At 34.5% G+C, this 24,426-nt stretch overlaps 1 protein-coding gene across 1 annotated transcript; it reads right to left on the bottom strand.

Annotated features, from left to right (window-relative positions):
• Positions 1-2,227: 2,227 nt before the first annotated feature.
• LOC129237899 (amyloid protein-binding protein 2) lies at positions 2,228-16,513 on the bottom strand. Its single transcript, XM_054872875.1, has 8 exons — positions 16,028-16,513; positions 7,038-7,612; positions 6,748-6,975; positions 6,584-6,685; positions 4,416-4,929; positions 3,779-3,944; positions 3,559-3,716; positions 2,228-3,488 (listed from the first exon to the last, which is right to left on the bottom strand). The coding sequence occupies exons 1-8, from the start codon at positions 16,193-16,195 to the stop codon at positions 3,363-3,365; spliced, it is 2,037 nt and encodes a 678-aa protein (XP_054728850.1). The 5' UTR covers positions 16,196-16,513; the 3' UTR covers positions 2,228-3,362.
• Positions 16,514-24,426: the final 7,913 nt, after the last annotated feature.

Below are 24,426 nucleotides of genomic sequence, written 5' to 3'. Positions count from 1 at the left end.
AGAGGCCTATTATTTCTATGATAATTTAAAGACAATTTAAGAAAATAAATTCCAAAATTAATTTTTTTTTAATAGTCAAAATGGTTTTGTGTTCAAAACTTAGTACGAGTACAACATATAATCTACAGTCAAAGAACTGATATTTTCATTATTCTGCAAAAAGTACTTCCAATCAGCAATACTTATGATAAACATAGCTTCCATTCGGATTATAATAATCTCTATCTGATCTATTGAACGAATTAAAAGTAAAAAAAATTGTTGAATCTAAAACGTGATTTTTTTATGACATGCGGGAACGCCTTTATATTGTATTATTGGCTCTTGAAAAATAGCAGTAAAAACAGTTTTTTTGCTCTCCTAAAAATTTCATTTTTGCAGAGAGGGTATTGAGTATAAGCCCTTGATATGCACATGTTATAATTATTTAAAAAAAAGTTATTTTAAATTATATTTTTATGAATAAGGCAAGTCACATTGAAGAGGTGGTCTCAATAGAGCAGCTGATTTCATTTTATTATTGGGACTATAAACTGCAAAATTACATTTAGGAAGCCAGAACAAAAACAAAATACATTGCTCTTGTTGTTTTTGCTCTACTACTACCTGTTAAATGAGGCTTGGCCAAAAAATTATGAACGCGTTTAAAAAAATACTTTGTATTTTATTTTGTCAAAGCAACGAAAAAAACTTATTTTATTGTGTCTTATAACACTGAGATTTCCGTTTTAAGCCAGTAACCAGAAATAAAAATAAATACGTGTAAATAAAAAAAAAATATATGAATAAGTATTAGAACGATTTAATTTAAGTTACATTAAATGGACACCACCAGACAACCAACCTTTTCATAAAAATTTATTAATCAAACGGATAAACTTTCGAAAAGTTAGAGAACGCATAAAACACTAAACCAAATATATTCATAAGTAAATATAAGTGAATAAAAAATATATAATATGTATGTATACTGGCGAAAATTAGTCATAATTTTTCGAAAGATAACTTAAAATATATTCAATTATACACAATAAAATTAATGAAATTCTGTAATTGCCGTAGAAGCAGAGAATACATTGGAATTTAGTTTATGCGCTGAAAACCAAGGCACACGGAAATAAATTATATACACCAAGATTAGAATGAGGAATTAATTAAAAGTGATTCATTTCGATTTTAAATTCTGAAATACGTATAACGCAATTGGTATCCACATTTACAAGCTTGAATGACGCTCTTGCGCATTTCATACTTATACAATAATTATAATCGTATAACCGAAAAGATATTAAATTCAAGAACTGTATGCTTAGCACCTTTTTGTATATGTTGATATTACCCATGACACAATAAAGAAGGTAGTTTCATTGTAACGTATCGGTCGCCAGTATTAACTACCTGGCAATTAAACAGATTATGGCTGGCATTTCCTGTTATCAACTCGAGTTCCAAAAATCTTTATTATTTTACATTTCGAAAAATAAATATATAATATATAATAAAAAAAGAAAATTGAAAGCTTAATTTCTAATTCGAAATCAAAAGCAGCACTTATTTCCAGAGTAAAAACATAAAACACACTTTTGTAAAGGCACGAAGGTAGAGTTTTTCCAGTTGCCAATAAATACGCATATTTGCGAGAAGTGGCAGCAAGCATGTAACGTTGTGGAATGGCCTACCCAAAGTGTCTTACTTGTGTTCTGACGTTTTTTTATCCTTTAACTCCTTTATACATATATTATTGAGTTCGAAGGGATGAAAAAAAATCAAAAATAAGTTTAACACAATTTGGATGTAAAGCAGTCGAAGAAAATTCTACATTTTTAAATTTTTAGAACGAGTTCGATTCAAACTCTATCAAAATTAATGGAGATTTACTAACCAGTGCTCCAAAGTACAATCAAAATTTCGTTGCCACGGCAGACGATTTTAAGTTACCAGAACGAGCCGGATTTATATCCGGTCAAGGACTGTCATTCGAGTAGCATTCCCCGTGATTGTATAGGAAATGTTTATGCTGCTACAAAAACAACACACAACAAAATTTGTTACTTAATTCAAACGCACATTTAGATAAAAAAATCATAAACGCTTGTTCTTTTGGTAGAACCTTTTCTCCTTCTACGAAAAGCATTAAAATCCAAACCCTTTCGTTCTTAATAATTACCAAATAAAATAAAATAAAATAAAATAAAATAATAAAATAAATAGAATATTTATGCTTTAGTTGTGTAGAGGTATACACATAAATTTTAATAAAATTGATTTAATGTAATTTTGAAACCAAAAAAAAAATGTGAAAATACATTAATTAAAAAATCAGAACTGGTGTTATTTAATTTATTAAACTCCTATTTTTGAGCTTCTTCAGCTCAATTTATTTTTAGTTCCTAATATTTACAAAGGATATACGTTCTCAACATAAGTAAAATCGATCATTTTGTAAATAATTCCACGCATCTGAAATAAAATTGCTCGCCTCCAAAAAATTCGGAACGCTATTTTACATTTTGAACACTTCCAAAAATCCGTTTTCTAATAAAAAAAAAATTAAAGTCCAACTACCTTCTTTGCTGTCTCATAATATTACCAAATGAAACATTTCAAAACATTATAATATAATTTTCTTCCATGTTGTAATAATTTCAATGACTTTATCCTTAAGTGGTATTTTTGTTTGTTTTTGTTTTTGCTTTTTGCGTGCTATATACCTATTTACGTGTTGTGTAAAACCGCATAACCAAGCAGAATGCAAAGTCTTATTTTTTACTTTTTTACTTTTGTTAATTTATATCTATACTTTAGTAAATGTTCCATAAAAGTTTAAGCAACTATTTCCTAATCCTTATTATTAAGTATATCTATATATTTTTTTGTGCAATTTGTCTGTATCTCTTTACACTTCATAATCTGTTTACAGTTATTTCCGTTATTTGAAGTAAGCTTTTCAGATAAATAAACGCTAATACAGTATTTGAAAGGGAATAGTGCTGTGAAGCATATACATATCTATAGCTAAAAATCATATTTCATTCGATTTACGGCAAACTAAAATGGTAGTTAAGATAAAAAATAAACATGGGACGTCTTGTTTTTTCCTTAAAAATATGTGGATTTACTTAAAATAATTAACATAAGCAATATATCGTACGAACAACCGAAACAAGATATACAATAAATGATTCTATCAACGCATGCCATTTTTAAATACCCCACATCATACAGCTGAACCAAAGAAATCAAGAAATCATCGAATTCAACAGCGTAGTCGTGGATGCAATCAATCCTTATACTCATTTATAAAATTCGAGTGATTGTTTAAGTATTCGACTGAGTATATTGCGCAAGTGTACTGTGTGTAATCAATTCAGAGTATCCGCACCTTCATTCGCAGTCGTTGAGGCGCTTAAATTGTGTGTGCACATATTAAAGAATTTATATTTCACATCTTCCAAAGAACACTCATCGCTAGCTGCAGCATAGGTTTTCTAAATAGGAACGGATATACAAAGAAATTAGATTTGAGATTTTAGAAAATCAGTATTGCAAAATACTTACGTTCATATCAACATTCTGACCGCGCAAAACTTGCCAATTCTCCAATATTGTTGCATACTTCAAATACTTTTCGAATTCGTGTCGCGTTTCGTACACATGGCATAAGCCTAAGTAATCATACTCTAGTCCCGAATACGATTTACCGAATAGGCGAAGACCTGCAAGGCAAATTCATTATTATGAAAAATAATTGAGCCAAATAACTGCAATTAATACATACTAATATCTATGCTCCTCAAATATAATGACTCAGCTTCACGGTATTTTTTCATATGATAATTGTAGAGGGAAGCTAAGTGACCAATCGAAAGACCCACTTCGTAATCATAGGGACCCAGCAGATCTGTTTTGATTTTTATCGCTTTCAGATGCATGCGCTCTGCCTCCTGGAATAAATAAAGATATTAACAAGTGGTAAATCGAAAAACTAATTGTTAAAACTGATTATTCCAATTTGGCGCATATAATAGAAAAGAACAAAATGAGGTTTGCACTTCGACCAAAAGATATTTTACGCCCTCTACTCATCACAATACCTCATCCAAACACAGTTCTCTCAATAAATCTAGGATGGAGCTGGGTTGGGCTAAGAGTATGTGCTTTTCATGTGGCCAAACAGGCCGTGTTGTCCACTCCCTTTTTCTCGCTATGACATCGCAGTCGAAAAGAAGAAACGACAAAAGTCGCTGGACCATATCCCGAGCTTGCGCATATGGCTGCATAAGAATGCTGAGAATACCACTTGCAATTATAGAATTACCGGAGTGTATAAGGACTGTAACTCCAACAGAATTCTTCAAATAATTTTCGAGCTCATTTTCATAATTACAAAATAAATACTACTCGCGACCACTTACCTCAAACCGGTTCATAGTTTGGTAGAGTCGACCTAAATTGCCATAGTGTTTGGCTGTTTGCACATTCACTTCGCCGAACATTTCCAACGACAATTTAAGCGCGAAATTATGTAACTCCTCGGACTGACGTAAGAGCCCGTCTTCATCAACCCCTCCCTCAGCAAGCTTATCCAGAGCGATTTCTTCAAGTAACAAAGCTTTCACACGTTTCGCTGATGCCAGCATCAAATGATTTTTCGGTACCAAGTATTCCATGATGTCGATTGCCTTTTCGACATGTTTTCGTGCGCAAGAAAAATTGCCGGTGCTGTATTCGTGAACATAGTAAGCATATGAGAGATCTTCGTGTGCTATCGCTACATGAAAGTTGCGATTGCCAAATATGTTGCATCGAATGTCGAGGGCATCTTTGTAAACAATAACGCTTTGATATACTGAGTCAACATTGAGAAGGAAGAATCCATAATCGAGCAAGGTGTCGGCATACTTTTGATGTTTCGCACCAAAAACTTTTCTATAAAAGAAAGTACAATACGAACTTTGAATTACTAGCATACTTATACAGGATTTTAAATGTACTTCTGCCTCTACAAAAAATGTGATCTTATCAGATCTTAGGAAATCGCCTACCAGAGACTTTAAACTTTCATTGGGAGAACTGGAGATTTTTGACAAACGCAGTATTCCAGCAATCTTCTACACTTAATTTTCTATATACAGTGCCTCACAAAAGTATTCGGAGTCGATTTTCTTAGTAGAAAGTCCAAAAAAGATTGTTTTATCTCGGGTTCACATTCAAAAACTCATTCTTTAATACATTTGAACACTTAGCTTTCTCTTGAAAAAAATAATCATCTAAAAAAAAATTATAAGTATAAACCGCTATAAACATGAACTGAATTGAATTCACATAAGTATTGAGAATTTTAAATCGTAATAGGATTTGCAAAGGCACCGTTATCCACACAAAAGCGCGTCGCTGTTGGTATAATTTAACATTCATTCTGTTAGTAAAATTCGAAGGGTTCGGCAGTTAATGTGTAATAAAATACGAGAAGTTGTTTAAAATGTGGGTAGAAAGTCAAAAGAAAATACTTTAGAGGAAAGAAAAATAATATCTAATTTACAAAATGAAAGAAAAACATTAAAAGATATATCAAATTCCAAAAAAAGGAGCATTTTAACTATCCACAGCATTTTGTAGAGGAATTCGTTAAACGCAGGACAGCGAAGAAGGCCCTGAAACATTGAAGTTCCGCGATAAGACCGTTATTATTAGAAAAATTAAGCGACATCCCCAGAAATTAATAGGAATCTCGCTGAGATTAGCAGAATAACCATTAGTGATGAAACTGTTAAAAGAACGCTTAGAGCTCCTGAGTATAATCAGCGATCTCCTCGCATTAAGCAGCTTATAAGTGAAAAACCCCGAAAAAAGCTTTTGGAATCCACAAAAAAATTCATTGATCGTAACAATGAGTTTTAGTCAAAAGTACAATAATATTTAGCGATAAGACTAAATATAATATTTTTGGGCCAGATTGTGGTAATAAAGTTCATCGAAAAGTAAATTCCGAAATATATATATATATATAATTGGCGCGTACACCCTTTTTTGGGTGTTTGGCCGAGTTCCTCCCCCTATTTGTGGTGTGTGATGTTGTTACACATATGGAGGGACCTACAGTTTCAAGCCGACTCCGAACGGCAGATATTTTTATGAGGAGCTTTTTCATGGAAAAAATACACTCGGAGGTTTGCCATTGCCTGCCGAGAGGCGACCGCTATTAGAAAAATGTTTTTCTTAATTTTGGTGGTTCACTGAGATCCGAACCTACGTTCTCTCTGTGAATTCCGAATGGTAGTCACGCACCAACCCATTCGGCTACGGCGGGTTGATTCTTAATTTTGTGTTATTTTCACACATTTTTTACTTTGAATTGAATAAAACCTTTTTTATTGGTTACACTTCGAGTGATGGACCCTGTATATTCGTAAGTTAAAAAACTGTTAAACTAAGTTAAACTTTTGGTTGTGTGTTTGATAAAAATGCATCCACCATCACAGAAAAAGTTTTAATTCTTCATTTCAATCGACGAATTAACCTTTTTTGTCTTTACTGACAGCGTTCGTTATGGTTAACTGTGGTATTAAAACGGCATGCTTACCGTGCCCTGTACGTTGCTTGACTAATTAAAAGATTTGCGCGTTGAAAATCACGTTTTACCACACACGCTTTTGCTGCTTGCCGCAAAACATCTACTGCGATCCTAAAATAATTGACATATAAAATATTAATCTTGATTTGAATTTATAGAGCGAAAGGAAATACCTTTCCGGCGTTGATTCTTCCAAATGTCGCATTGCAACAATACTCCACATGTGGCTATTATCGTATTCACTGCGCGCAAAGTACATGGCCGAGAATTGTGTGTAAATTTTTGCTAATAATGAACGTGGTACATTATCCTGAGAAAATTCTTTGAGTAGTTTAACTGTTTCATCAAATGTGCGTTCGGCAGATTTGAAATTGTATAATGTAGATTCGGAATGTAGTAATCTGGAATAGAGAAGAGAGAAGTTTTAGTAAAATATGCTTATCATTATTTCGCAACATATTACCTCTGCAGGCAGTCTAAGCGCAGAAGCGTATGTTGTTTATCAGCTGGCATGCTACACAATTTTACCGCTACACACTGCAATATCTCTATGCTGTCCGCCAGCCAACCGGCTTCAGACAGAAATGAGCCCAAACGTAGTCCAAAATCAATAGCATCCAAACCAAAGTGTAATTCATCATCCAAAACTTCGTCATAGTCAACATCAATTGCAATTGACGACTCAGCCGTCTCACTTGTCTTTTTATCATCGTTAGTTCTGCTAATGCTTGTATTGGCAAACAAATCAACCATTGTTGAAGTTATGCGAGATTTAGAAGCCTTTCTCAGCGGGATTGCACTCGAGTTGTGTTCTTTTGTGGCAGTCTTCGTAAATTTTGTTGAGTCTTGTTTCTGGTGGTAACGCATAGTAAAGTTCTGTTGTAGTTGAGTCGATAGAAGTTTACCGCTGCTCATCAAGGATGTCAGACAACGAAACAGCTTTTGACGTACTGGATCAAAGCGCAGTAAACGTTCAAAGATGCTCAAATCGATAAGCTGTTCCAGCAGCATATCCTTAAGTTCTTCATGCGTGGACATCTGAAATATGAACGGAATTTTATTAAATACATACTTCAGTATATAAACGGAATATAAGATAAATATATCTTAAATTGTCAATGGACTTTTTTGAAGCGTAATATTTATCTTTAGCACATCTTTGAATCACCTTACAGGACTACTACACGTTATGAGGCATGGCTCATTAAATATCTATCGGAAGACGATCAGGGCTTTATATGCTGAACTCAAGTCCACAAGTATGCATGCACTAGCATAAGTATTGTAGTATATTTTAGTTACAAAAGTCGTATATCATTTTTATTCATCAGTTTTGCATCACAACGCAGAAATGGAAACTCACACATTTTGCTCAGTTGTGAATTTATTTACACGGATTTCTTTTATGTTCTCATCATTCATGTTTAAACATTAACAATTGTTTCGCGCGAGGCCACTTTATTGTGCTGTCCTTTATCAATACGCAGAATGCAAGTTTTTAATTGATTGCTAGTCCACACAGCAGGGTTCAATGGCATTGATACCGATCATGCGAAGTGTAAAGCAGAGAAACGATGCAGCTGAAACAAACAGCCTACGCATTTAACCAAGTGATACTTGCACAATGCAAAAATTGTAATTGCGAAATCCCAATGCAATGGTGAAAATCTTAAATTTTCATCTCGTACATTATTAAATGATCTTGAGTTTTTCTGCACTCATACCTGTTATTTTCACGGAATGCCGAATATTTAATTTTCTTTAAAGCAATGTGTATTAATAATGCTTAAGGGCTATTTAGAAGTGAGTATAACACTCTGGAACAACATCAAGACGCACACCACAAATAGGAGGAGCTCGGCCAAACACCTAACAAGAGTGTACACGCCAATTATTTATTTTCTTTTTTTATAACACTACAGAAAAGTTTGCACACAAAGGGTTCAAAAAAATTTGGTCTTAAAATGAATCGTGCTGCAGTAAGCTTAAAATATAAATGCTTTTGGTTATTCGTATTTTCGATTTATCATATTTAAAAACAAGTTAAGTTAACAAAAATAGAAACACACTTTAAACCGAATTACAAACGAAAAACACTTCCACGTACTTGTATACAAATGCAAATGCTTGCTTAATAAATATTTATTCACGTTTAATAATTTACCAAAATTAGTGAGATTTTCGGAATCTCTCGGTTGAGGCCTTGAGGTAGCTTAGAGGTGATTTTGGACTAATCTTGCAGCATCACACTTTTCAGCATTTTTTTCGCAGTAATCGTGTGCTTCTAATTCCTGTGTTCTTAACTGAAATTCAATTCAATTCAGTACAGGTGAATTGATATATTTTAGGAGGTTGCCCTGCAAGGCACTTCGCACTTGGCTTTAGGTTCGCTTTTATTTATTTATTTATTTTTTTATTTATTTATTTATTATTAAAGTCAAAACATACAACCATAGGTTATTTTTACAATGATTGACCTTAAGAATAGTTTACATAAAAGGATTAACAGTAAAATCAAAATTAAAATTAAAATTACAGATAGTAGTAAAGAAGTATAAGTTGGAGAAAGTATTAAAAGGAAAGTAAGGTAAAAATAGTAGTAGTAGGAGTAGGGATTAATAGGAAGAGATTTAAATAATGTGGATCCATTTGAGTGCATTCAGCAATTTTAGACAAGATAGCGAAGCAATTTATTTTTGAAACACGAGCTTTCTTTTATACGTTTAATTTTGTAAGGTAAGGTATTCCAAAGACGGACAGAGAACACAAAGTATTGACGTTCAGTCACCAAACAACTGTATTTCATCGGGACTAAGTTTAACGAACGGCAGAACTTTGAAGGCATAAGTCGATCTTTGAGGTATCTGGGTTTCTGAGTGTTTATGATCTTGTGGAGTAAAACTAAACATTTAAATCTAAGCAAGTCGTAAAAGGATACGGAAGCAATTTTTTCGCAAATACAGAAATATGGTCATAACGTTTTTTACAGTACACGTATCTTGCAATGTTGTTATACAAAACATTAAGCTTACTATGACACACACTATCACAAGGAGTATATAACTCACAAACATACAGTAACGTTGGTAACAAATACGTTTTAGCTAGTAGCAGTCGAGTGTTTACTGGTGTAAAATATTGAGTCGTCCATAAATTTCGAAGCATACCATAAACTTTGCCTATGACAGTAAAGATGTGGTTGCTGCATGTCAAAGTTCTATTAAATGTAACCCCTAAATTTTTACCATTGTCCACATATTTAATCACAGCGCCATTTAGTTTGACTTGTGTATAGCCATCGAGCTTGATATATTTTTTGTAAATAACGATACATTGGGACTTATCAGGATTAAGAATTAACCCGTTTTCAGAAGCCCACTTGCTTGTGAGGCTCAAGTCAGAATTCATATTACTTATGCAAATATCAATACAGCTAATGGGACAACTAACATATAATTGAACATCATCAGCATATACATGGACATCACTATATTTAATCACACCGAACAAATCGTTAATGTACAAGACAAATAAAAGAGGGCCAAGGATAGAGCCTTGAGGTACACCTCTGGTTACAGGGAGAAAGTTTGACATGGTAAATATAATATTAGCACCACATACGGCTTGTAATCGGTCACTAAGATACGTTTCTATAAGAGTCAAGGCCGACGTTGAAAAGCTAAATAAGTTTTTAAGCTTCAAAATTAAGAGTTTATCGTCTACGGAGTCAAATGCCTTTGAATGGCCAAGTAGAGTTAGACAAGTCACATGCTTTTTGTCAATGTTGAGCCTTATGTCATCAGACACTTTTAGGAGTGCTGTGGTGCAGCTCCTACTACATCTAAACCCCGACTGCAATGTGTTCACCAAGGCGTTGTTATTCAGAAACGTATTTATTTGGCGATGCATAATACGCTCAAGAACTTTGGATAAGAACGGCAATATTGCAATCGGGCGGTAGTCTCCATTCGCTTTCTTAATAGGTATGATTTTGGCTTTCTTCCAAGAGTTGGGAAAGATTGACGTGGTTAAGACGATATTCAGAGCATAGGTAAGATATTTTAAGATCTTTGGTAACAGGCATTTTATAAATTTTGGATGAATTCCATCCAGACCGGCCGCATTCGACTTGACACTAAGTATGGACTGTACTACCTCACAATCATCGACACATTCAAAACGTTAAGATTAGAATTGTAATTGTCATAACATATATTATTAACAGAGCCGGGCAAGCACACAAAATTCTCATTTAGTGCATTTACATTAACATCACATAAATCTAGCATAGGTTGATTTTTGTTCCCAATCCCGATCGCACGAATTTTGTTCCACGTCTGCTTCGAACCCACTGCAGTACTAAACTGCTGCTCATAGTATTTTAGTTTACTCAATCTAATTGATTTGTTAACATGTCGTCTGCAAGCCTTAAAGATGTTATAAGTTTCCGAGGTTCTGAAGCTCTTCCATTTGCGATATGCTTTGTTGCGTTTGCAAATCAAGTGTTTAATATGGTTGCTGAACCATGGCCGGTTTTTATCAATTACTGGTTTGTGTACAAGTGGTACGAAGCGGTGAAAGAGCGAGCTAATGTTTTCTTCAATGAAGCTAATTTGCTCATTACTAGATATTAAGTTATGAATACATTCCCAGTCAATTTCCTCCACAGCCCCTTCAAGAAGCTTATAATCTATGCGTAGAAAATCACGGTACGAATAGTATTGTATTTAGTGTCATGGGTCAGTTGGAAGTCAAATGTCATGAAAATTAGATCGTGCTTAGAAAAACCTGGCACAGAAAGCTGGTCAAATAGAATAATTTTAGCGGTATCGTTAACAAAAAATATATCTAGCAAAGAGCTACTAGTTTGCGTGAAATGTGTAGGCATAGAGCCGTTAGCGGGGAACAAACCCAGGCTCCGCATGGCTAACACGAACTCATTTTCACATAGCAGGTCGCTGTTAAAATCTCCTGCTATAATTAAGAGACAAATTTTCGATGAAATCAACAAATGATGCGTAGGCGATGTATTTGTTAGGTCTATATACACAGCCAATAAGGATTTTGTCATACTTAGTTTTAATTTCAAGGAAAATATATTCTATTAGGTTCGTATTTTCCGAGATACACTTGAGGGAGCAAGACAGACTATTTTTAACAAACACTGCAACACCGCCACCACGCTTGGCTCTATCTAAACGGAAAGTTTTATAGCCATTAACACAAAACGAATCGTCATTATGCCACGTAGAGAACCATGTTTCAGATACACACACAACATCTACATCAGATGACTCAAAAATATATCGAAATTCATCAATTTTCGATGGCAAACTCTGAGCGTTGAGATGACATATTTTCAGCCCAGATATGCCTAAATAGAGTATATGACCCATAATTGATTATAGACGCAAGAAAAAAATCAGCTGCTCTAGTAAATTCACCTTATATGAATTCGTCTTGACCTGCGTGATTGTTTTACAAATATTTGCGCCAAGGTTGTTTGTAGAGTTTTACTGATAAGTGTACGCATATTTGCATATAGAATACCTATCAAACTATTCTGCACTTTTTTTGTAATTTTTCATGCACTTATAAAAAGAGGCAAAATGATTAAAATTTTGCTTAAATTAAAGGTGGACAGTATTTTTAAACCTGTCATATATTTATGTATGTATATGCACGAGGTTGGTTCAAATTAGCTGACTTTGTATTTTTGTTGAAAAGTATTTATCTATTCATCTGTAAATAAAGGGTGTTTTTTTTAGAGGTTAGGTTTTTAAGTTGGCACTACTTTTTTCGTAGATGGTCTTTTTGACAGCTGTCACTTGATTTATGCTCAATTTGGTTTGCCATTTCATAATTAATAGACTTACACCTGAACAACGTTTGCAAATCGTGCAAATTTATTACGAAAATAATGGTTCGGTTCGCGCGACGCATCACAAGAAAATTTTGTTCAGCGATAAAGCTCACTTTTGGTTGAATGGGTATGTCAATAAGCAAAATTGTCGCATTTGGAGTGAACATAATCCACAAGCTATTGCTGAGACGCCGTTACATCCTCAAAAAGTCACTGTTTGGTGTGCTCTATGGGCAGAGGGATTCATTGGTCCATATTTCTTTAAAAATGAAGCCGGCCATAATGTTACAGTCAATGGAGAGCGCTATAGAGCCATGATTAATGACTTTTTCATGCCTGAATTGGACGATGTTGATGTGGACGACCTTTGGTTCCAACAAGACGGCGCTACATGCCATACAGCCAACGCAACAATCGATTTATTGAAGGAAACTTTTGGTGAGCGCATTATCTCGCGCCGTGGACTTGTGGCGTGGCCTCCAAGATCGTGCGATATAACACCGGTGGACTATTTCTTGTGGGGCTATGTGAAGTCGCTTGTCTACGCAGATAAGCCCGAGACGATTGACGTCTTGGAAGAGAATATTCGGCGCGTTATTGCTGACATACGGCCCCAATTGCTGCAAAAAGTGGTCGAAAATTGGGCCTCTCGGCTGGAATTTATTCGAGCCAGCCGCGGCGGCCACTTGCCCGAAATCATTTTTAAAACATAATGGCAAACCCTTATCTTTATAATAAAGCTAAATTCTTGGCCATAACATTAAATGATATACGTTTTATTTCATTTTGAAAACCTAACCTCTAAAAAAAACACCCTTTAGTTGTCAACTTGGTATTTTAAGCACTGGGTTTAGCACCTTTTGAAAATTAAAAAAAAAGTTGCCTAGTGTCCTTTTTAGTGATTGTGGTTTTCCCTAAATTAATATGCATGGACATGTCTTTTTCATAGATATTTAAAAAACATTAAAAAATTTGCAATATTTAAAGCTTGACTGTGGGTGGTGAAATATTAATTTCCGGAACGAATACCTGTAAAAGCAAAATTCGTAATGGTTTGCCTCTCCTTACAGTAAATACATTGCTTCTGATAAAAACTGACTAAAAAGGGAAAAATGTTGTTATGACAATTTTAATGAAACAGATTATTTATTATAAATTCTCACATCCAGACGCTTAACAAAATTCAAAGTATGACTCGAAGTATATTTTAAGGCCACTAGTTGAAAATTCTGAGGAAATAGACTACAATTTTATGTGTGATATAACTTGGACACTTTAAATGTACAGAGGCAAATTTTTTTAAAGAATCATTATGAATGAACATATTTTCTATTATTGAATTATTTAAATTATCAGTTTGCTTTTTACATTCGATAAATGCAAACTGTTATGAAAAAATTATTTAAAAAAATTTAGAGCTTCTAATATGGTAAAATACTTTTTTCTAAGTACAGTGCTTTTTGAAATTCAAAGTTTCTCTCAGTTATAATGCATTTCCAATTCTCAAAGCACTTCTGATATACGTTTTTGTGTTATATGTAACGGTTCCTTTTGGTCAAATTTAATAATATCGGAGCGAAAATCGCCTAACTCTCAAAAACATGTGCCATCTTTATATCCATCAAAAAAGACTGATGTAAACGAAAATTCGGAAATTGATTGTAGCTACATCTGTACATATGTCCTTGGCCTTGTCCGGATATAAATCCGGGTCGTTCCGGTTACGTAGAACCGACTGTAGTGGGAACGACTTTCTGCAGCCACCGTATATGTTTACATGCATATGCATGTACATATGTATATGAGTAACCGAATTAAATGATTAAGATCGAGGAAGCTACAGAATTTTTCGTCTGCTTTAAGCATTTATAACTGCATAACTGGTTATACACTCAATAGATTTAATAGTATTGGTTAAAAGCAAGCGATATTTAATCTTTAATGCATTCAGCTCCAATATAAAGCCCATGAATTAGTGATGTTCAGACCTAGGTTTAAGCAGTTGCTGTAGAAAACAAGATATCCACAACATATTAGTGATCTTTACATCGAGGTGGTGGCTTCGTTACTTGGCAGTTTTGCGTATTTTTGGCTTTTGTACATTCAACGAGCGCCAAATAACGCGACACCGCATTGGCAAGCTTGAATTTGAAAATTTTGAAATAACAATCAACTGTGCCGGCCAAGCCCGAAGTTTAAGCTTCAAGTATCAAAAAGTGAAGAACAAAGATAAGTAAATTATTTTTACAGTCAAAAATTTGATATTTCAAGGACATTTTCTTCGAGTGTCGCAAACGAAGGAAATTCGCAAGGTCGTTCACAGCAGAACATATTTGCGAACTGCCAACTAACAAACTGCCATAGTACCCTATTATATAGATAAAATCATCTATAATTGAGGGTCTCTATTTTATGTTAAAGCGGTTTATTGATATGCATGGGCGGCTTAATATGTAGAAATGGGAAATGTCACGCGGAATAGTAAATTAGAAGCACGAGCAAATACCAAATTGACAAGCTGAACGTCGAAATAATGCTGGCACAACTTATGTGTTGAGACAGTTGAATGGAATTGTCGGTCATTTGCATTTACTAATTTAATTGTGTTTAAACGATCTTAAGACAAATTGTACATTAACTCTGCATGTACACAGCTACAGCTACATACTTCAAATGTAAACACAAGCATCACTCAGTTAATGAGAAAGTGATGCCAAAAAACAAAAGAAAAAGTTATAATTGCAATTCAATCGAAGATGGCAAAAAGGGAAACTACTTTATTTTTATTTCGTTATCAGTTTTGTTTTTCTGCTGGGCCGTTGTTTTCATTGCTGGAGGTTGGCTTGATTGACTAGTATTTTATTTCTCTCTTTAAACACCAGCTGATTCTGACTGATGTATAACAGAAATAACAACAAAGATGTGTGTGTTGGAGAAGTGTAGAGTTTTTTTACAGGAGTTGTACAACGGCAAGTATTGAAAATGTCTCTCCAAGGCGAATTCATAGAAGGTGACTTCAGTAAAGCAACAACATTGACATATACTTAGCTATTAAAATTTGGAATTTTGAAATCCAAAATTTCAAGAACATAAGTGAACAAACAAAATAACGAAAAAGCAGGCACTTTGACACTGAAAACTACAAGTCGCAAGAACAACAAATCAGCTGCTGTACCCGAGTCACATTGTATGTATTCATCTTGCTAGCAGCTGACACTTCGATTCTTCTACCAATGCTTACTCTTCCATTCACGAAGTGGCCAACCAACTTACTGAGTACGTGTGATACTCGTTGCACGGGACAAACAAGTATTAGCCTTAACTGCCAGCCTTTTTAATTCCCTGCACGCTCATAATTTAATATCCATTTTTTATTGAGATTGTAGCGTGGAATTTTCTAGTTTCACTTTCGTTTTCGGATGATAAAATGATTTGTAAACTATTACCGACGAAATTGAGCATAAGTACCACCATAAGTTTGCTGGCGCCCCCTGCTTCATATGCTCATAGATTTTTTTAAGATATAAACCAACTCGGGAAACTGCATATTGCTTTAGAACCTTGGATATGGAATCGAGCAAATAACTCACCATGGCATAAACATCGCTTAGAACACCTGCTGGCAAATATCGCAACTGCTGCACACTATCCAACGTTTGGACATTATAATTGAGTTTAGCGACGTAGCAATCAAGGCATTGCTCGTACAATGATTCGGGTGTCTTCCCTTTGGTGATGTCTTGCGCCATTTCCACCATTTAAACTGCACTTTCGCAGCTACCGTGCTCCTCTCGTTTTCCTGCCCACGAGACAGTTGAAAATCAGTCTGGGCTGCTGCTCAATGAACCATTAGCCCTGGCCAATAAACTGTATAAATCGAATTTTTTCTTGCTCTAAATTAACAAATTTTCTGTTTTAATACACTTTATGGCGTCTTTTATTATTTTAGCAAATAATTGCACTTAATTTTAACAATTATACAAAACAAATACACAATACAAATCCCACCGATTCACTATTTTACAAACAACCACAAAATGTTTAATCTCAAATAATTTCAGCAAACGACTGGAAATGACAAAGAAACGTTTTCGCTTTCCTTGTAGAGTTCGTAACTATTGCTTTCGTAATATACCAGAGCGAGTACGCTACTGTGTAAAAGTATTAAAAGCAGCGATGCCAGTTTGTTCCAAAAATTATAAAATAATGAGTGTTCATTTGCAGATCCATTACTTCTCATTCAACCAGCTGTTCGGTTGATTACGTCACAATATAAAATTATTTTGTGAGATACATATCGCGAGGGATTGTGCTTTAACTAATACATATGTACTCATTTAATATCTACGATCTAATCATCTAATAATACTCATATAAATTTTTTACGATTTTTTTTTTTTCAATATTAAAAAAATGTTGCTAAATATACCAATAGAACGTGTAATTTGTTCACTTTCCCTGGATACAGTTCTGCTGGCAAAACAGGGGTTAAGTATAAAACTTGCTGCAAAGGCATAGATAACTTTATAAATTATTGAAAACTTGTATAAGAGTAAATGTAAGAACACAAACATTAACTTAACCAAATCGATTTCCTTATTTCAAACGTTGAAAACTGTATTTGTTCATTGATTCTTTTAATTGCCAGATAAATGTATGGAAATGGAAAGTTAGCAAACATTAACATTTCAAAAAAAAAAACTTCATTAAAAAATTCGTAGAGATTTAACTTCACATTCCATATATCTTCAAGGTCAGACTGTGTTGTCGACTGCAGTAAAATAAAAATTTTAAAAGTTCTGAATGCACATCAACAACCGATGAAAGTGTTGAGTGAAGTGAAGTGTTACGGAGAATCGTCGAATCACAATTAGAGAAGTTGCTAAGGATGTCGGCATATCGGTTGGCTCATGCCATGCAATCTTTTCGGAAATTTTAGGCATGAAGCGTGTGGCAGCAAAGTTCGTTGTAAGTTCGTTGTAAAATTGCTGAATTTTGACCAAAAACAACGTCGCATGAGCATGAGAATCGTTGAATGCCGTCAATAATGATCCATATTTGCTTAAAAGGGTCATAACTGGGGACGAATCATTGGTATATGGTTATGACATCGAAACCAAAGCCCAATCGTCTCAACGGAAGAGTACAGAAGAACCAAGACCAAAAAAGCACGCCAAGTTCGATCAAATGTCAATGTTTTGCTCGTTGTTTTCTTCGATTACCAAGTCGCAGTGCATCAGGAGTTCTTACCACAAGGTCGTACGGTAAATAATAGTAATTACCTTAAAGTAATGCCCCATTTACGTGAAGCAATACGAAAAAAACGCCCGAATAGTGGAAACGAAATGCATGGCTTTTGCATCATGATAATGCACCTGCTCACTAATTTTTGCTTAAGAGAGATTATTTGGCCAAATACAACACCGTTATCATGTCTCAGCCACCGTATGCACCAGATTTGGCCCCCTGCGACTTTTTTCTGTTGATTAAAGATTGTAAGGACGGTGGTTTGCGACGGTAGAGAATATAAAAATCGAATCGCGGGGAGAGCTCAAGGACATATCAAAAAGTGCATATCAGAACTGCTTCGAGGATTGGAAAAAATGCTGGCACAAGTGTGTTATATTTAAGGGCACTACTTTGAAGAAGATAAAATAGAAATTTATGAATAAATAAATATTTTTTGTGAAAAATGAAAATTCGCCTTATTTCTTTAATACACCTCGCACATTAGTTAGAAGTTAAGATAATGCACAAAATTAATTTACTTTTGTTCTAAATATTTCTTCTTATTTATTTATTTTTAACTATAAAGACTGAATGTTTTGTGAATTCATGCATTTATGTTTGTAAATTGACAGTTCGTCAGAACAGTTTTAAGTTGTGACATATCAACAAATTGCTGTACACCTATCGGCGCGATCACGTATATAAGGTGGCGCAAAAGTAACCTTGCGATGTTTTTTGGCTGTAATTTAAAAAAAAAATGAAAAGCTTTGATTCTTCCTGTGGATTATTTTTATTTGGTCTTTTAATTTTTTTACATCAAGTCGAGAATATGATGTCTTGTAAATGGCCGCCGCCACAGTTGATTGCCATTTGAGCCCTTTTTGTGGCATTTTCCATCACTTTGGCCAAAACTTCCGGCGATAGGTCCTCACATTCTTGACGGATATTGTCTTTAAGAGCTGCAAGAGTCTGAGGCTTGTTGACATAAACCCGCGACTTCAAAAAGCCCCACAAAAAGAAGTCTGGAGCGGTCAAATCAGGCGATCTTGTTGGCCAGTGCAAATCGCCAAAACGGGAGATTAGGCGCCCGGGAAATGCATCCTTCAGCATATCGGTTGTGGCACGTGCAGTGTGTGCCGTTGCACCGTCCTGTTGGAACCACATGTTTTCCAATACCAATTCATCAAGTTGCGGCAAAAAGAACTCGTTGATCATTGCTCTGTAGCGCTCACTATTCACAGTAACCGTTTGGCCCGCGACGTCTTCGAAGAAAAAAGGTCCGATGACTCCTCCAGCGAAAATAGCACACCATACAGTGACTTTGAGCGGGTGTAATGGCTCTTCGTGGGTTACACGCGGATTTTCAGTGCCCCAGAAGGGTAAATTTCGCTTATTTACGTACCCGCTAAGATGGAAATGGGACTCATCACTCATGATTATTTTTGATGAAAAATCATCTTCCTCTTGGTGGTGATTAAGGATGGCTTGAGCGTATGTTAGACGCGATTGGCGGTCAGCAGCTAACAGCTGATGCACCGTCTGGACTTTGTACGGAAACATCTTCAAATCTTGTACCAAAATTCGCTGTAAAGACCGTCGACTGATACCCATTTGCGTGGCACGTCGTCTGGTCGATGTCGACGGCGCTTCCATGATATCCTCGGCTACAGCAGCAATATTCTCTGCAGAACGGCTACTCCGGGGTCTGCCACGCCTGGCAGCATCTCGTGTTGTGCCAGTCTCTTCGAGGCGAGCGGCTAAACGTCGCAGTGTTTCACTAGTAGGCGTTGGACGGCGAAGAAATCTGCGACGAAATTCACGTTGTGTCAAAGTCACCGACCGATTATTGGTCAAATAAATAGTCAGCAATATTCCGCGTTCTGGAGCAGAGTAGCGTAACATTGTTTATTAACGTGTATTTCGCATGTGTTTACTACACAAATGTCAAAACAGAACTGACATTAGGGGCCAATCGCAAAATTTATAGCATTTTCTGATAGGAGGATTACTTTAGCGCCACCTGTTATCACATATGTTTTACATACCATCAATAGGACTCTTTCTTTTCTTCAAGCGTTAGCAAGTGACGAATAGATGGAGAAACTGGTATACATAAACATATCTTGGCTGCGATTGAATAGGGCTGCCTAAAATTACATGTGTCTGTAAGGCAGTGAGTTATACCAGTCTAATAAGGTACAATCATACTCGCTAGCGGCGAATCTTGCTCGATGACTTTGTTGTTGCTTCCACATGCAAATTTTTCGTCAAATTAATCGAGCATAGACATAGCGAGCAGAGGAGTAGTGAATAGAAGGCGCCCACTATGTGTACACACTTGCCTAAATGCATGCAACAATTTCGTTTGCAATTTCAAGTGGTTGCTTTCGATTCACCAAAAAATTCTCTTCAATTCAACGTTGCATTTAATTAGAAGCATCACATTATTTTCGTTTTGGAAATCTTCGTTTTCTTCAATGCCAACCCATGCAAGGTGATAACAGTAGTACAAAAACAGAATTTACATGTTTTTGTTTTGCACGTATTTTGTCTTGGCATTTTGGTGGTTTGAGTGTAAAAATTTCAGTTAGAATGTAAACAAATAAGCGGAACAACAACAAAAAAGCAGATCATCGTTGACTTGATCATCATTGATTCACCACCAAATCGCAAAAAAAACCAAATCAGGTATTATTCTGCTACTGACGTTTAGCTGGAGTTTCCCAAGTAAATGCTTTCAAGCCGCTCATAAATATAATATTGCAACTTTCCACTCAAACCGGTTCACGGTAGGCAGGAAGCATCGATAGGTTGCACAAAAATGTCGACAAAAACTGCAAACTGGGTTGTATTTGTTGATGATTATAGGTGCAAAATCCGTTGGAATTGAAATCTTACCTGCTCCTTTTCAAAAGTTATTCATATTTTTATATTTCATGTTGGGACAATTTGGAATCAATATCAAAAGTATAATCTCGTTTGAATTTGTATTATGCAAAAGAATAATAAAGAATCTTACATAAGTTTTTAGCCGATTTTAATCGTTTCCAAGGTACACCACGTGGAGGTAACTTACTTTGTACCTTTTTTTCTATTTTTTTTATGTTTTTTCAGTTTTTTTGTTTTTTTTTTCAGATTTTTTGTTTTTTTAGATTTTTTTTTATTATTTTAGATTTTTTTTTATTTTTTTATTTTTAGATATTAAGATGTGTTACTATTTATGTATATATTGTTTAGAATTTGTAAACTTAAGTTTGTAAATTTAAACATGCTGTGATGAAAATGTAACGACAGCTTTCTTTAAGCGACTTATAAAAGATGGTTCATCTAGCAAATTTATTTTAAATCTATTCCAATATTTATTGAACTCGCTATGAACTGACTCTCCAGCCTGCTCGGACCATAAACCTAATCCATCATTATTCAAGAATATGATTGCTTCCTCCAAATGCTCCAGGATAATATGAATTTTTAGTGTTTGAGAAATTTCAGTACTTTTTAAGGCTTCACGGAGTTCTTTTAAATTTTTGTTAAAGTCAGTAAGATCAGCTTTTTTGGCAGCAAAGCACTTTTCAACAATTTTATTCATAGCTTTAAATGCAGCAATATAAGGCTGTAAACGAAATGGTCCTGCAAGCTCGTAAATTTCAGGATCCTGCAATTTATCGGCCTCTTTAAGTAATTTTCGACATTGATTGCCTTCAAACATATCTCCTTGATAGCTCTTATGAGATATACCTAATTTATTCGGCCACAATAACGCTCTATATTTTCCAATTTCCTCAATTTTAACTATACCGTCCCAGAAAAGATGGTTGACAAACCCTTGTAATAGGTGTAGTTCAGGAGGAATGCACTTCTGAAGTACGTACAAGTTATCATCTTCAGTACTGCCGTATTCAATGAATAAAGGGTGATTAACTGTACTGCGACATTCTTTAGACTTTTTTTGTCATTACCCAAGCTCTTGAATTTAAAGTAGTCATCTTTTAAATGCTTGTAGGTCTTTAAATCAAGATTTTTGTCATCACTGCTTATATAATTTTCCTTAATCATTTTATTATAACTTTTTAATTCATTTAATGTGACGAAGCAATAAGGGCAAGGGTAGAAAGCCGTTGCAGTTTGCTGCCCATTGACCAATAGAACGAGCTTTAAATCTCCAACAAATTTAAATGGTATCTCATTGAGTTTCGTCAATTCAACGAAAATTTTAAAATTATCATAGGTCTCTTTAATCCGAGGCACTATGGCTAATAAAAGCAATTTAAATACACTAGTCAACTTACGTTTATTTGCCATACTTCCACCAGTAGAGTAAGTTGAAACATTTTTACTTTTATCCAAGTCATTTTCTTTCAAGTCGTCTTCTGGAATTGATATTGAAAGAGAAACTTTGAAGAAATCTTGTCCTCCATCTGCCATTACTTTTATTTTTGATTGTTCAATATGTTCAATGTTTCGATTTTCAAAGACAAAGTCTACGAGTTCTGATGCAGTAGCATACACAACTGATCTCTGTTTAATACCATCTTGGGATGTTTCGAATTCGTAGAAACCTTCTTTATAAATGTGTTCCAGGATATTGGATTTTTCATACAAATGTTGATTGTAATTCTTGGGAACTGAGTTTCTACCAGCAGAACTACGAATGAAGTTAGCCAATTTTTTCATATCATTTGTAGACGATCCAGTATTAGCTTGGAAATTGTCTAATCTTTCGGCAGAAAATTTTAATTCTTTTTCTTTTTTTTTATTAACAGTTACCCGAACCTTCGATCCCAGAGTATTTAACACGAGCTCATCTTTATCTTCGTTATCATTGTTGGATATTTTTTTTTTTCAAAATTTTAGTTATTATTTGGTTCTGCTGTTTCTCGGGTAACTTTTGTACTATATTCAAAACATTCTTACGAGCATTAGAAGTAGAAAGACCTCTGCAAGAATGTGATATGCCTTTACCTATTTGTTGAAAACAGCTGTTACATAACTCAGTAGAAGCTCTCGGTTTAGTTGCCTTTGCCTCATTTTTAGAAAGTAAATCTTTTTGTTGCGAAGTATCATCAAAACACTTGTTTACGTCAATATTTGTAGAGAAATCCTTAATTTGACCTCTACCTTTTTTTTTGTTTTTTATGACTCGTAACTCGTGCTGTTAGACAGATGTAACAATTACAACCCATCGTTCTTGTTTCTTTTGATAATTTAAGATCCTCGTAATTGGGCATAGTTGGACAAGGTCTTTTGAAAATATCATTTCCATATTCATTTATAGTTAGTCGGCAAGAGCTACATAAACTTTTTGGGAATTTACTATTATAAATATTAAATTCACCATTAATGTGCTTTTTTATAACTTCAATATGTTTTTCAGATAGCAAGAAATGATGGGAAGGTTTATTTTTGAAAATAATTTTTTTCCCACAAAGAGCGCATACTTTTGTGCGATTTTCTTCATGATCGCATTTATAAAGCGAATGCTGACTATTCACCCGACTATTCAGCTGACTATTCATTATTGATTAATCTTCTCATATAAGAATTTCTAAAACTAGAAAATACATTTGCCAGAAAACACTAATATTAATATTATAGTTTAAACTGTACTTTTTTATTACGGGAAGCACTCGACTGCCCTCTGCCACCTAGCGGCATTTATCGTAACTATTATATATAATATAGCTACATAATATTGATATACATATTATATACCATGTATTGAGTATACAACACTTTTACATATCTATTTAGAAAACAACTTTTGATATTTATTCCAAATTGTCCCAACCTGAAATATAAAAATATGAATAACTTTTGAAAAGGAGTAGGTAAGATTTCAATTCCAACGGATTTTGCACCTATAATCATCAACAAATACAACCCAGTTTGCAGTTTTTGTCGACATTTTTGTGCAACCTATCGATGCTTCCTGCCTACCGTGGGTTATATCAACTCAAAGCGATCCCGTCAAAAGTTAAGCGTGCTGCTCCGCACCACATGCAGCTCAAACTGTATGTAAAATATATTAAAAAATATGCCTACTTATACTTGGAATCACTGGCCTAAACAAAGTGCTAAAATACTGCTTTCACATACAAATTTTTCGCTTACCGAGTAGCGGAGTTCTCTAACGAGCAGAGAAGTGGTGAATCAAAAGCGACGATTGATTGCACCAGGCGAAATGGCTTCAAACAATTATCGCAATCTCAGCTGCCGAAATTTTAACGTTCTTACGTACCCATGTAACATCTACTCTGGCCTTTGGATCAGGTGTATATCCAGAGTATGTACACCTGTGTTCACAATAATAGCAGTGTGATACATGTATTCAAAATTTTTAAACAGATCTGAGTATACAGTTTTGTAGCCCATTCAATGTTTGTATACTAGTTTAAAATGGCTCAAAATTCACATTGGTTCTTGATAATTTTTTTGTTGATGGTTGTTTGCATTTTTCCATATAACGAATGCGCGAAATTTGTTTTGTATGGGAAAAGTGCACAAAATCGTTAGCAAAAACAAAAAAATTATATTAAACACGGATCAATTTTGAGTCACAAACGTGCACTTTATTATAACAAAATACTGCATACTTCAAATTGTTTTAGAATTCTGAATAAAAAGTTTAAAATTTGATGAAAATTTGTTGAATTTTTTTGAAATTAGAACAAAATTTAAAAATTTTAGTTATATGGTTTTGTTGTAGTATAAATTATATTTTTATAAACAGCTGCCTTCTCTCTAAATAAAACAAATACCA

The sequence above is a fragment of the Anastrepha obliqua genome, chromosome 2, assembly GCF_027943255.1.
Source record: "Anastrepha obliqua isolate idAnaObli1 chromosome 2, idAnaObli1_1.0, whole genome shotgun sequence".
NCBI lineage: Eukaryota > Metazoa > Arthropoda > Insecta > Diptera > Tephritidae > Anastrepha > Anastrepha obliqua.
This window is presented reverse-complemented; position numbering and strand designations above follow the sequence as displayed.